The following is a 14,146-nucleotide window of genomic DNA, read 5'->3' on the forward strand; positions in this document are numbered from 1 at the left end:
TTATCAAAGTATTGTTTTAACTTGCAATATCTATCTATTTTATTATATTTTTTACCCTAATTTAATTTAGATTGATACACATCAAAAATGAAAAAAAATTATAAATGCCCCGAATGAGTTTAATGTGATCAACAGGATTAAATTAAATTCTACATTTTTAATGTCTTGTGTCTAAATATGTAAGAACCTAAAAACACAAGAAATCAAACGAAAGACACAACTAACAAGATGGATGACACCTGAAATAAGTCGACAAACTCAATATATCGGAGGAACAAGATACTACAGAAAAGTACACCGACAGATGGAAATGATGGATGTGACACTTCCGAATGACGAAAAATCAGAACAAAAGACTGCTCAAAGAAAAGATCGAAATTGGATTCTAATGAGCTCGACGACCGACTCCAATCACCCGGACCAGGTTCGAGCACCCGAACTGATCCAAGCACCGAGCGAGGATAAATTTTATTCTAAAGTCGTTGAAGAGTCATTACGAAGCAAATAAAATACATCACTAGGGGTGCCCGAACCTATTCCAAATGTCCGGAGCTACCATGTCAGCCAACGAATAAATTCGACTAGTAACCTATAAATAGTAACCTATAAATAGAACTATGGTCCTAGGAATCTAAAACATCACTTCATTTTTCGTATTTACAATTTATGCTTTCAAACGTTATATAAGACTTCTCCGCCCTACTTTACTCAAAGGAGACTTTACTAGTGCTTACATCGTCTTGAATTAACAATATTTTAAGTTACAAACCAAATAAATTTTGATAATCTCGTATTTATTTATACACATTTTTTTTTATTTATTAAATATTTATCTAATTCAAGTCAAAAGAAGAATATAATCATAATTTCACTTTTGTCAGTCGCACCAGGACCAACATTGATAATTAAAATAAATTTAATTTAAAAATTATATATCATGTTATAATTTTAATCTATTTTATTAAGCATAATGGTGCATCATCATATTGCAATTCTAGTAAACTAAGGAGAGAAATCACTAAGTTCCAAAGGTGTTCAATTTTTGTTAAACATACAGAAGACTAACCTTTGGATTAAAGTTGGATACACAACTGAGTTTGTACCAAATGGTAAACTTGAATAATGGCCAAAAGTTCGAGTCACAACACCAAATAATCCTCATTTAGAGACCACTGGATACATAATTTATGTCCCTTCATTTCATCGTAGAACCAACAATATAACATTTTTGCATCGATACAATAATGAAACATATATATAATTTCTCATTGTAAATTATAATAGATGGTTTCTAAGATCTTAAAATCAATACTGAAAGTATCACAAATAGATACATGATTTTTACAATTGTTAGACGTTGCTTAAAAAATAAAAATACAAGAAAGGTTTAGGCAAATCAGAGATATATTATCAAGCAATCTAGGAGCAACACAAGACGTACGATACTATCGATATATACCTTCGAATATCCTAAGCTAGACACCTATAAATATTTTAAATACACCAGGATATACCGAATTTTCGTCTTATTATAGAAGCAATATACACCTAAAGTATGAATCTACTTGTACTAAGACTGACCTGTGCATTGTAGAAGGCGTGACAGAAGCCACCTTGAGGCCTTTGTTGGAGTTCTCTAGAATTAGGGTTGCAAATGCAAGTGGTTTCTCTTGTTTTAGGATTCAAGGACATCTGGAAGAACAGATTTTATAAACTAAATAAAGATTAAGTAGACGAACTACGAAAAGAATTATAATCAAGGGGTGGGGTGACACCTTCACCGTATGTTTGTTCGATTCGGGTCACGATATGTTTCCCGAAAGTGTACTTCTTCAAAGCCGGCAGATGAACTTTGATGCGGTCGAGCAGGATTTCCCGTTGCTTATCGGTGCATGTTTCGAGAATCTTCTGAACCACATAGTTTGCAAATTGATCCTTCATCATCACCTGAAAAGGGAAATGAACAAGAACAAAGATAAATCTGTAATGAGATCTGAGCACTCCAGATAGTTAAGCTGAATTCTTCCTCTTCTAGAGTTTTTTCCTCTCCTCTTCCCTGATTCCTTCCCCTCGGTGTGCATCATCACACCGAACATGATACCATTCCAACCTGGCACTGAAAATCCAGCTCTGAACTATATTTCAAACTTTGCCTATGAGGTCTTCTAGATCCAAGCATTAGCAAATATAATGAAATATAGGATTCTAACCCCAAAACTGTAGATAAGAAAACAACTATCGAAAGATGCACAAGCTGTTAAATATCCTTGTTTGTTAGAAGAATTGGCAATGAGCAACTCAACTATGAACAGAATCAGGATACTAAAACACACATATTCAATAATTTGCCAAGGATTTGAGCATACCAATAAATTATCATTTCCTTCGGTTTGTCCAACCATTTCCTTGATCAAGAGATCCCTCTCTTCGGTACTACCATATGCCAAACACTTTTCTATAACATTTGAAGCAAACTTGTTCTGACTCATCTGCACGATTTGCCCAAATAATTTGCTGATGATCTCGCTTCTTTCGTGTGCTTTTCCCCTCTCCAAAACATGCTGAAAATGACATAACTATGTGAGAATTGAAATGTGTCGGTACACAATAAGTCGAATCAAAAGGAACAAACTGGTATAGATAATCTACAAATTATTCATGGAAAAATTACCTTATCATAAGATGTAGAACTCAAACACAATTGACAACATATACAGTAAAGATTGACAGGGCTAACTATGGTACACTCTCGAGACAGCCTGCACAGACCATACATAGTATACTGACAAATGAGGGAACCAGGAGATATGAGGATGCAACGTCCTATATTATGCTATAAACTGTCTAAGCAGGTTGGTTTACACAGCATGAATGTGAAATAAACGGCTCAATAATATATAATCGTCTAGTTTAAGCCTTTATAACACTCATAATTGCACATTGCATTTCACAAAGCATGATGGGAATATGACCAACCCAAGAAGGAAAGGATCTCGTGTCTGCATGCTTGTCAAATGAAGAAAGCAGACCATCTGCTTTTAACTTCAAGGACAACCCAATTAATTTGCTCTATAACAGATAATAACTTGAACGCGCAACATAATGAAAAAATGATTACACTTGAACTAGACTTGCCCGTGTTATACTGCAGATAATGCCACAGTATCCCACCGGATGGCATTACATGTGGATCAACAAATTAAGCATGTCCAAAATTTTCATTATTCCAATCAATGATGAACACGTGAAATACAAGATCAACAGTGGAAATGTTAAAGCACTCACCTGGGTGACGTAATTGCCATACTGATCTTGTACAAGCAGGCAAGCTGACTGCAAAATCTCATCCACAATGAATTGGCTTTGAGATCCATCGCTACAGTGCTCCAGGACTCTCTACAAAGAGGAAGATAATGTCTCAGAGTAACCGCATCTCAAAATCAGAGTTCTATCTGGAGAATAAACACTCTCTTGACCTGAATCACACGGCAACCATAAGGATGTGTAGAAAGTGTTGCAACTTGACCATGAAACGCAGATATTATGAAGCCAATTTTTTCTGCTGGTATACACTCAATGCACTTTTGAATTACATGATTTCCATTCTGATCGCGAACACATCTCATCACATTTCCATCAAGTTCTTGCACAAGCTGCGTTTTCTGATCAAGATGGATGACCTCAAGAGCCTGCAACAAGAAAATTTCAATGAGATTTGACAGGAATCAGATAAAAGGCTTAAGAAATCTCTCAGCACAACTGAAAATGTTACTTCTGCCTTTTTTTTCTCCTTAAAAAAATTAAAAACTTGCAAACTCTAGTATGACCTCAAACATAGGATCTAAAGAAAAGAAGAATCCAACTTCCTGCAAAAAAGTAGTTCATTTATTTTTAACATAATCACTCTCTAGCTAAAAAAAAAATACGTGGCTTTGTGAACATTTACCTTTGAACAAGACAGACGACAGCAAATGGCAATTCCAAGCTATTTGGTGCCAGCTACATATCCCATCATTGTCCAATTTTTTATCTCTACCCTCACACTTACTAGCTTTAACTGATGAAATTTGTGCGATAGAACCCAACTTGCAAGGATCTAACAATCCATTATGATTTGGATTAGACTCAACTGCTCATGACTAAATACCACTGAGTAATCATACTTTTTCATTTCCAGATGTTTCCAACAACCCATCAATCTAATCTACTAAACATGGCAGGTTATACAACTTATATTTTTTTATCTTACACAAAGGAAATATGATGATCACATAACAATCCAGAAGTCCCTCCTGATCTTGACCACATGGCAGGTCATACAACTTATATTTTTTTTTCCTTACGCAAAGGAAATACCATGATCACATAACAATCTAGAAGTCCCTCCTGATCTTGACCACATGGCAGGTCATACAACTTATATATTTTTTTTTTCTTACGCAAAGGAAATACCATGATCACATAACAATCTAGAAGTCCCTCCTCATCTTGACCACATGGCAGGTCATACAACTTTTTTTTTTTCTTACGCAAAGGAAATACCATGATCGCATAACAATCTAGAAGTCCCTCCTCATCTTGACCACATGATGTTCACACAAATTTAACTTAGGCCCATGATAATCAATATCATAAACTTGAATGGATTGTTTGGCCACAAAATGAGCATTTAGTTGTCCGACATTATTACAGTAAACACTCACTTAAGCCGTGGATTTGTTAGGGGGAAAGCAACCAAATTCGAAGTATCATTCGAATGCAACGAGGTCATCTCATTTATCATAGCATGTCTCCTTTTCAATCAGAAAGTGAATCTGAAACAGCCTTATCTGCTGCAAAGGCGAAATCGCTCGCCCCCAACGCCCCCACCACACCCAACCCAAGGCCATCAAGAGGGAAGTAAATCACGGTAGCCGAGAGGGCAAGTGGTGGGTGGGGTGAGGTACACAGGTCTGGAGATTTATGCCCCGACATCCTGTGATTCGACCCCGCGTTCTCAGTAACCACCACTTACCATCTGAAACAGCCTTATGAATGGGGAAAAGAGAGAGAAAGAGAGAGAATAATGAGGTGACAAATTATAAGAATATAACCATAGAAAGTGGATGTGAAGTAGCACATTTACAGGTGCCTTTTTAGGTACCTTTTTGGAGGGCAATGGTAAGGTCCAACTGAGACTAGATCCAAGACAATAGACAATGTTAAAAAAAGCAGCAAGTCTAGAGGACTGACTTTGTAGGTTTAGATCTTGATCTTCTGCAATAATTATGGAGTGGAGGCTCTGGAGTTCAGTAGAAACATCTGCCCTCCTTAAATTCAGTATGACAAACATAGTTCACAAATCTCAAAGCTACTGATGTAAAATTTCATGAACACCACAGAACTTCAACAAGGTGCCAGACTATGTGCATTACAGTTCTGAAAGAAGTGAAGTGCATAACATGAAGCAAAAGTGATAAGGATAGCTAAAAGAAAGAGAACCTTTTGAATAACACGACAACCATACATCTGAAGACTCAAAGCTAAGACATTGCCAACAAGTTTATTAGCTAGCTCTTTCCTCTGTTCGGGGCTCCCACGTTCGAAAAACTGCAAGAGCAGAACAATGAATAGGAGCATTGTGTCTTGAGAATACTCATACATGAAGAATTTATGAAGCGGGAATCAGATAAGTGATCAGAGACAAGTTTGGGAAATGTACCTTCTGAATAACATAATTCCCAAATACATCAGTCATTAATGAAGAGGAATGTGGAAGTACTTCACTGAAAACTGAAGCCTTCTCGTCGACACTACAAGTCTCTAACTTTTGCTGGATAAATCGACTCCCATGTTGGTCAGCGCTGAGGCCAAAGGAAATACATAAAATAAAACAATACACCACATAATAAGCTCCAACAACAATCGAACAAAGAAAATAGTGCTTGCCTAAATTCCACCACACGTCCAACAATGTCAGACAATTCATATCTATGAGCTTTGTTAGACTTGAGCTCTTCAAGCAAAGAGTACGTCTTTGAATCATCAAACTTCTCACGCCCTCTTTGGCTTTGGCGCCCTGATAAAGAACCAGGATGTCTCTCAGAGTTGAATGTAAACTTAACGTTCTCATTTTCCCTTCCTGAAAAACTTGTTCCAGCCACTGGTGGTCTTTGAAAAACAGGACTGCCCATTGGTGAATTTGAAAATTGCATCATTACCCCAATATTCGTAGGGCTCCTATAGTAAGTAGGGCTGACACTGCCCCCTCTTGTAACATTAAGAGTATTGACACCACTAACTCTCGTGACTTGAGGTAGTTGATCAGCTAGATATGAAGAAGAACCCTGAGCTTGTTGTGGATCATAGAGGCCTGGTAAGCTCCCTACAGCATTTCCCCTGGATATCATTGACTCATATTGATCTGCAGTTGCAGTGCTATAAGCATTGATTGAATGATGTTGATAGAAAGGCATATACGAAGGATCAGTTAAGGGAGAATGCATAGCTAAACCCAACTGACCATACATCTTATATAACTGCTGGATGTCAACTCCAAAAAAACCATTTCCCCCTGAAGAAACTACTGGAACTCTAGTACTAAAGTTAGATCCGACTGCATTGTCAAAAGGCACTGGAATAGCATTTTGATAATAAGAATAAGCAGTGACAAATGGAGGCACTAGCGAGGGATTTAATGTGCATTCACTTGTGCTAAACTGAGAAGGAAGTAGGCTACTAGATTGCAAACTATGGTAATATGGAGTACCATATGCCGCTGCTGTTATGTACAAGGGAGAAATGCTAGAAGATGGTGACAGTGGTTGCACCTCAGCCACTGACAATTTTGGATGGCCATGAGGACTTTGAGAATGTTGTATTCCTTGAGAAATCATCTGAGACTGACCAACCTGAGCTCGAGCAAATGAGCCTTGTGAATGAAAATTACCTGGCTGAGGGTGACGCCTTGATTGGCTGGTTGAATGTCCATCAGAAGACAACCTTAGCTTTCTCATTTCATCCTTGATATTACCAAGACCTAATCCAATCACAGGACTAGGTGAAACACTGTTCTCAAAATTGTTGACAGCCTTGCTAGTTTCCATTTGGCTAACTGTCCTCTCAGTCAATGTTGCAGATAAAATTGGCATGCCACCAAGATCACCTCTCAATATTGATCCAACTGAATGTGAACCTGTATGAAGAGAAGGAGAGTGGAGGCCCACACTGTTTTTTCTTGGTTCTAGCATAGTCATGCTAACGGAAGAATCATGTACATCATTCAAAAAGGAATCATGATTGGATTCTTGCTCTAGCAATATTTGTCTTGAAGGATGAGAATGATCAGGATATGAAATATGAGGAAAATCCTCCTGAAACATCAGACAACCAAGCTTCAAACAACTGTAAACAAAATAAATGATATTCTCAAATAAAACCTAAGATATAGAAATAATCTATCTATGCCAGTCAAAGTTTCCGAAATACTTCTAAAAGACCATGTATAATTGCAATAACATAAAAATAATGATAAATGATATGTAAGCTACTAAGCTTGAACTATTACTGTGAAAACACTAAGAAATGTTCATGCAAACTACCAGACAGCCTCCATGGGACCACGGGAAGACTCAGGTAATTATAAGTGTTTATTAAAAGTTAAAACAAGCTTCTTAGAAAATGCTTAGAACATTTATGAGGACTCAATGGCTTAGGCACATAGCACAAGTCGCAAGCTGATGCAGCAAAAAACATTCTAGAATCAACTCAACTGGGCATCCATTACAACAAATCTGAATGTTATAATGAATTTCCAAAACAAGGCCTCCAATCAAGCCATGTTTTCCTATGTTGGGTCACTCAGCAAGCAATCTCAAACAACTTCCTAAGCCCTAAGGTAGAGCAGAAGAGAACATTGTACTGGTTGATGTATTACATACTTAAATCATCCAGATCAGACTGACATAGTACTATTAAGAAACTTACATGCACAAAGAAAGAGGTACTTACATCCAAACTTAGGCCCAAAGGTTTTATAAGGACCAGGCCGTTGGTTGCCCATCACAATCTATAAGCCACACCTACATGGCCAATGGGCTGAGCCATGCATGAACTAGAGCCCAGCCTACCCCGATTCCAACTTATTATAATTTTTTTAAATACTTAATAAAGATCTATTCGTTGAACATTTATCATAGTTTTAACGCTAGCAGGTAACCTAACACAACTCTCCTCCTTTATCCGGACTTGGGACCGACCACTAGTTCGTCATGGGCAGAGTGTTTAATACTTAATAAAGATATTGTTATTTAATATCAATATTTTAATAATTTAATAATGTTTAACAAACATAAAATTATTAAATACTATCAAATATTTTAAACAATACTTCTATTATCAAAATTGTATATAATTAATAATAAATAATATATTTAATAAAAAGGAAATTTTAAAAAAGAAAAAAATCGGCAAGAATCTAGGCCTTCGTATGCTAGCTCAGATACAATCGAGGAAGCATAGTTACTAGAACACCTGAGCCCAGGTTGGGCCAGTCCATTGTCACCTCTATGTAGGCCATAAGAAAATCATTGATCAGATGCAGCCTTTGCTATACACTAGGAGAAAAAAGGGACTATCAGAAAATTAGAAGAGTAGATACATTACCTTCACTAGATCTACCGGATTATTATGCTGCTCTTCAGAATCAGACAAAATGAAAGGACGAATATCAGCTTTCTTATCTACCCAGTTTCTGGGTTCAATTCTAGGTGCCCTATCATGCTCAGGTTCCTCATCATGAGGACATAGGGTAGGTCGAGAGACAAAGAAAGATGTCTTGCTGTTGTCATCAAATGAAGGCAATCTCCTACTCTGACCAATTCCTCCAATCTGTTGCATCATATGTCGGTTCTCCCGAGAGATAAGAGGCTGAGGAAGCCTTGGTTTCAAGTTTACATTAGCACAGTAGTATGCTAAATAGGATGGATGAGCACGTAGTTCCTCTTCAGATTTACAATTTTGTGCTTCATCATTTAAGTTCTCCAAGCCACCATCCAATTCAGCAATCTGGCCTTTTAAGATATCAAATGCTGCACAAGACCCTTCAATACTTGGCGGCGCACTTCCACTTCGACTGAGACCATTGATACCCTTGTTTCCATGGTACTTTTGCCCCTCCAAAAGTGAACCCAAATCTTCTGAAACTAAATTACCTGAAGATGAGAAGTCTGATGGGTCCTTTCCAAGGGCCCAGTTCCCAGCTCTATTATTCCCTATGAATCTCAGTGGATTCTCTGTGGCCATTTATTTGAAGTTGGTTATCTTCAGGTAATTCATTTATAAAATGTCAAATCTTCTATAGTTCTCCTAGGAGTGATCTCCAGCTGAAAATTAGATGGTCAGCAATTCACAGCCAAAGAAACTTCTTCAGAGAAGCTGAGATCAACTCACAAATACAAAGCAATCAGCTCCTGCTAAAATCAAAAAGATCTGTTTGAATTAAGCCAAATACTGAAGAAACAATTAATAAGGTTCAAAATAAAAAGATACAACTGTTCCAAATTCATCTACTACCAATAATAGATTTAGAAATGCTTAGCCCAGAAACTACAAGCAAAAAAATATATATATGTGAAAGACACGGGAGAGAAACTATTTGAAAAGACATATATATAAGTGCCAGGTCAGAAAGACAAATTCATGAAGCATATAATGAATAACCAAACTTGGTTGTTATAATTAATCAGCAGATGAAATCTATGGCCTAAAACATTATCAAAATGCATTCAGTTTTCAATAGTGATTTCCACCTTGATCGGAGAAAATAAATTAAGAAACATAATCACAACTGGCTCTAAGAATCAGGGACCAAAAATCCATTTACAGACATGAAGTATATAGAACATTAGATGTAATAATAGCTAGCTCAAAAGTTCCATCAATTCAAAGAGTTTAAAGATCAAGAATTGAAAAATGCAAAAGCAAGTAAAATCCATTAATAAATATATGGAGAACACTAAATTTAGGTCCCAATTCATCCAAGTTGCTAATAAATTAAATTACAGTCTGAGAACAACTGCCACACATCTCCATAAACTGATAACACAAAAATAGATACTAAACTACAACTACATTACCCAGACTACCAATCAAAAGATAGATAACTACCGACTAATGACTAGGAACATAGACTCGATTGGAGATTGACAGATCGAATCTTAGGCCAACACTCTGCTTAAGTTCAATAACACTCCATTATGAAATATTTGACTAAGTTGCTTTCTATGGAACACCTTTAAACATTCAGACTCCAATCATCATAGTTTGGCAAGCTGAAAACATCTAACATGGAGATATATATCCCTTAGATTTTCATTAACAAGACTTGTAATCTGATCCATTTAATATGAACACATAAAGAGGGCTATAAATATATTTCAGGATTGCAATAATTATGTGTCATCTGTAATCGCGGCACATTAAACGCAACCAAATTGAGTATACACATAATCTTAAACTGGTCGGCCACTCTGGTGATCACTTGATCTAATCTCTCCCTTTATCAAAAAGGAAAGCAAAAAACTTTATTCGCAATCACTTCTTTCTTGGAATTGTTTTGTCTTGACCAATAAAAATGACTCAGGCGCATTTCAGGCACCTATCCTTCGACATGAACCCTCCAGTCTCAGAATGCCGATTCTGTTTCCCTCCATCCGAATCTCTGGTCCATCTCGAAAAGCCCCAACAAACACATCAACTCCAACGCACTTGTTCCCGAATTACTTGTGTTGTTGCACTAGCCATATAAAGCATCGCAATTATAATGCCCAACCTTTATAAGTAAAACAAAACAAAAACAAAATTTTCACAACTAAATTCTAAATAAAGAAAATCCTAAATCTGTGGCCAGCATAAGATCTAGAAAACTCGAACTTGAACCCTGCCGTCTTAAAAATAATCCAGGTCCAAAAACCTCTCAGCCCAATACCATACCACTAGAAATGTCCTCGAGTAGCGCAAAACCGCAAGCCAAAAGCAATCATCAGCTGGTTATCAACCCTAAGCCCAGACCCGGAAGAAGACGACGTAAGTCTCTCACCTGTTTCCCAGGTCACGAGACATTGACTTCCCGAGCCCCCAATCCATATCGTCAGACAGCAATCCGTTAGCTGCTCTAGTCCATTACGAAGGAGAAACCAAACAAGGTCATGGCGAACCAGGTCCCCTCGCTAGCTTCCCTCGCCCAGTCGCCCGCCCCTTCTCTCTCTCTCCGCTCCGCTCCACAGCTCAAGGTGTCGCTTCTAAAAGCCTCGATCGCCGGGCTTTGGAAATTTCTCGTGGCCGAGAACGGATGAAATGACCAAAATGGGCCTCGCATCGTTAAGTTGCACCTCGGTAACAACCAGACCAAACTTAACCACGCAGCCATTGTGCAACACGTCAGCTATTTGCTGTATCTCAATTGAGTCCGGATCTTCTGCGCCGGCCTCCCGTGCGCCCTCTGCGCCCGTCGCTACGCGACAAAAAATCCACGCGCTAAGCACGTGCGTTTCTCTGATCGGTCTTGTTGACCGATCAGCATTCCAAGCAAACTTTTTTTAATTTTTTTTTTTTAAAAAAAGTATTTACTCTTTTTTATTAGGATTAATATGGATCGAAGTATATTGGACTTGTATAATTATTATATGTATTAGAAACGTTTTTATTTATTATTTTATTTTTTAAAAAAAAATTAAAAAAATTTTGCTTGGAATGTTGATCGGTCAACAAGACCGATCAGCATTCCTGCTGATCGGTCTGCTGACCGATCAGCATTCTTGCTGATCGGAGAAACGCACGTGCTTAGCGCGTGGATTTTTTGTCGCGTAGCGACGGACGCAGAGGGCGCACGGGAGGCGGGCGCAGAGGATCCGGTCTCATCTCAATTGCGTGTCTCAGACTTCAGAGCACAGGTTTATGAGTTCAGATCTTTGACCCGTATGGTCGCTTCTTTAATTTACACTTCGAATCATTGTATAAAATTAATTACAATCTCTTCTAAATCATTTAGATTATAATTTAAGTCGAGATTAATCTCTACGATCTAACGTGTGTAAATTGTAGAAGGGATATGAAAAAACATCAGAAATTACCAATAAAAAGGATCTGAACGCTAGAACTTCAAGATTAGCGGTGTGCTGACTTCGAGTTCCATGTCAAAGGGCAGTTTCGGGATAGAACAGGGTATGGCCTTTCCACGCAAAACTACCTATCAGGTAATTAATTAGTGAATAAACACCAGCTTTTACCATAAATTACGGATAGCAAAATTTTAAATTCAGATTTAATTTTATTGTTTATAATTAAAAAAATATTTTTTTAAGAAAACAAAAGTTAAAGGCTTCGGAGTTATTGGGTTTTGGGTGGCGGGGCCCGCGGAACGTTTCCTCGGAGACGGAAGGAAAAAGTTGAGGGGCGATTCCGTGACCGTCGATCCCGCCGCGGCGATGACGTGGCTGAATTCTAACCGAAAGCGGTGAGGTGGGACCCGCCTGCTGCGGTGCCGCCGCTTTATTTTCTCACTTTTTTATTTTCCTTTTGCCTTTTTCCTGTTTTCTAACTGAAGCGATCCAGCGACCCGTAGAAAGCACGTGGAGCGGGGACCGCAGTACACGTGGAAGGTCGCCAGGCATCCGCGTTGCACGTCCCTGGCTTCGGCCACCAGGAGCACGTATCCGCAGGTAGACACGTGTCAAGGACATAAGCAACGCAATGAGTCAACCTCCCAGCCGGCTTAAATCTTATTCCTATCATCCAATTGATAATTTTAATTAAAAAAATCCTATAATTTTATAAGAGGGTTAAATTATATTTTAAAATTTAGTTTAATTTATATTAAATTTAAATTTAATTTTAGGTTCAATAAAAAAAAAATTGATAAACGTCATATCAGATATTGATATGAGTCATTTGGAATCATAAATTTTTTAAATAATTTTGTCCACTAAACTTAGTATAACATTTTAATTTAACAAGTTAGAATTAATAAAGAGTTACTTCAATTAATTCCACTAAACCAAATGTACCAGGTTGAAATTATATCTTTCTGAATATACATAGATAGAGTTTCCCTAATTTATTATCATAATGTAAAACTTATCCAGTATTATTTATCAAGTCAAACTTTATCTCTAATTAAACTAATTCTAATTACTAACCGGATTACTATTATTTTGGAGATGTCAATTAATTTGATGTCTCCTCTGAATTATTAAACTTGAGTTTAAATTTTAAATATGTATCGATTTATTTTATAGTTTTATTCGTGGATTTTGTAATTTTGATTGAATTTATATTTTGATTTTATACATTTTCTTGATTAATTTATTTTATTTTGGGATTTATTTTTAGTCATATGAATTTTATCTTTTTGGTACATAATATTAAGTTTATATTTGTTAAATAGCCGATCACTTTTGGTTTGAATGAGAATTCATTTTTCATTCAAGTGAGTATCTTCTTCCTTCTTCCTCTCAAGCTCTCCCTCTCCTCCTCAACTTGGCCGAACCATACATAGGTGCTAGCACACCTTTTGTGTGGTTTTCTCCACCTACGTGTTCGTGTGGATACTTCTAGAGGGGTATCTATCTTGATACTCTCAAGATCCGGCGTTTTGGACGAGCGGGATATGCGAAAGGCACGCTTCGAAGGTATAATTCTTCTTCATGTAGATCTAGGAGTAGATCTAAGCTGTAAACTCGTACTCGTATCGTTTTTGAAAAGTTTTCTTCGCACGAGATCCGTTGGCTAGGGTGATTCGGGGTTTCCGCGACGCGAAAAGCGGTTTTCGCGGCCCGAAAAACCCAACAGTGGGAATCCAAGTTTTAATTAGATTTTTATTTTGAGTTAAGGTTAGAAATGATTTAAAGGTAGAGTTATGTTGGAATCTCAAGGTTGCTTTGGTGTGATCAACAAGTTAAGTTAGGTCCTGTGTGTTTTTAACATTGTGTCTAAGTATGTAGGAGCTTAGGAGCACAAGTAGTCGAGCGGAAGACGCAACTAGCGAGAAGGACGGCACACAATGTGTCCGAGGGATGAGGCGCTGCGGAAGAGTACACTGGCGGACGAGAAGGAAGCGTGCGGTGGTTCCGAGAGATGAGAAGCCTGAGCAGAAGATTGCTCGGGGAGC

At 37.6% G+C, this 14,146-nt stretch overlaps 1 protein-coding gene across 5 annotated transcripts; it reads right to left on the minus strand.

The window, feature by feature from the left end:
• Positions 1-1,275: 1,275 nt before the first annotated feature.
• Positions 1,276-11,297, minus strand: LOC122028596 (pumilio homolog 5-like). 5 transcript variants are annotated; one of them, XM_042587442.1, is made up of 10 exons: positions 11,078-11,296; positions 8,644-9,449; positions 5,929-7,352; positions 5,702-5,843; positions 5,482-5,589; positions 3,477-3,689; positions 3,286-3,396; positions 2,367-2,561; positions 1,776-1,947; positions 1,276-1,692 (listed from the first exon to the last, which is right to left on the minus strand). In XM_042587442.1, the coding sequence occupies exons 2-10, from the start codon at positions 9,280-9,282 to the stop codon at positions 1,676-1,678; spliced, it is 3,021 nt and encodes a 1,006-aa protein (XP_042443376.1). In that variant the 5' UTR covers positions 9,283-9,449; positions 11,078-11,296; the 3' UTR covers positions 1,276-1,675. The 5 variants fall into 5 exon arrangements, with proteins under 5 accessions (XP_042443376.1, XP_042443373.1, XP_042443371.1 ...); XM_042587439.1 differs by lacking the exon at positions 1,276-1,692 and adding an exon at positions 10,495-10,774 and having other exon boundaries at positions 1,804-2,561; positions 11,078-11,297; XM_042587437.1 differs by lacking the exon at positions 1,276-1,692 and having other exon boundaries at positions 1,804-2,561; positions 11,078-11,297.
• Between the last annotated feature and the right edge of the window lie 2,849 nt (positions 11,298-14,146).

This window comes from Zingiber officinale, chromosome 10B (assembly GCF_018446385.1).
Source record: "Zingiber officinale cultivar Zhangliang chromosome 10B, Zo_v1.1, whole genome shotgun sequence".
NCBI lineage: Eukaryota > Viridiplantae > Streptophyta > Magnoliopsida > Zingiberales > Zingiberaceae > Zingiber > Zingiber officinale.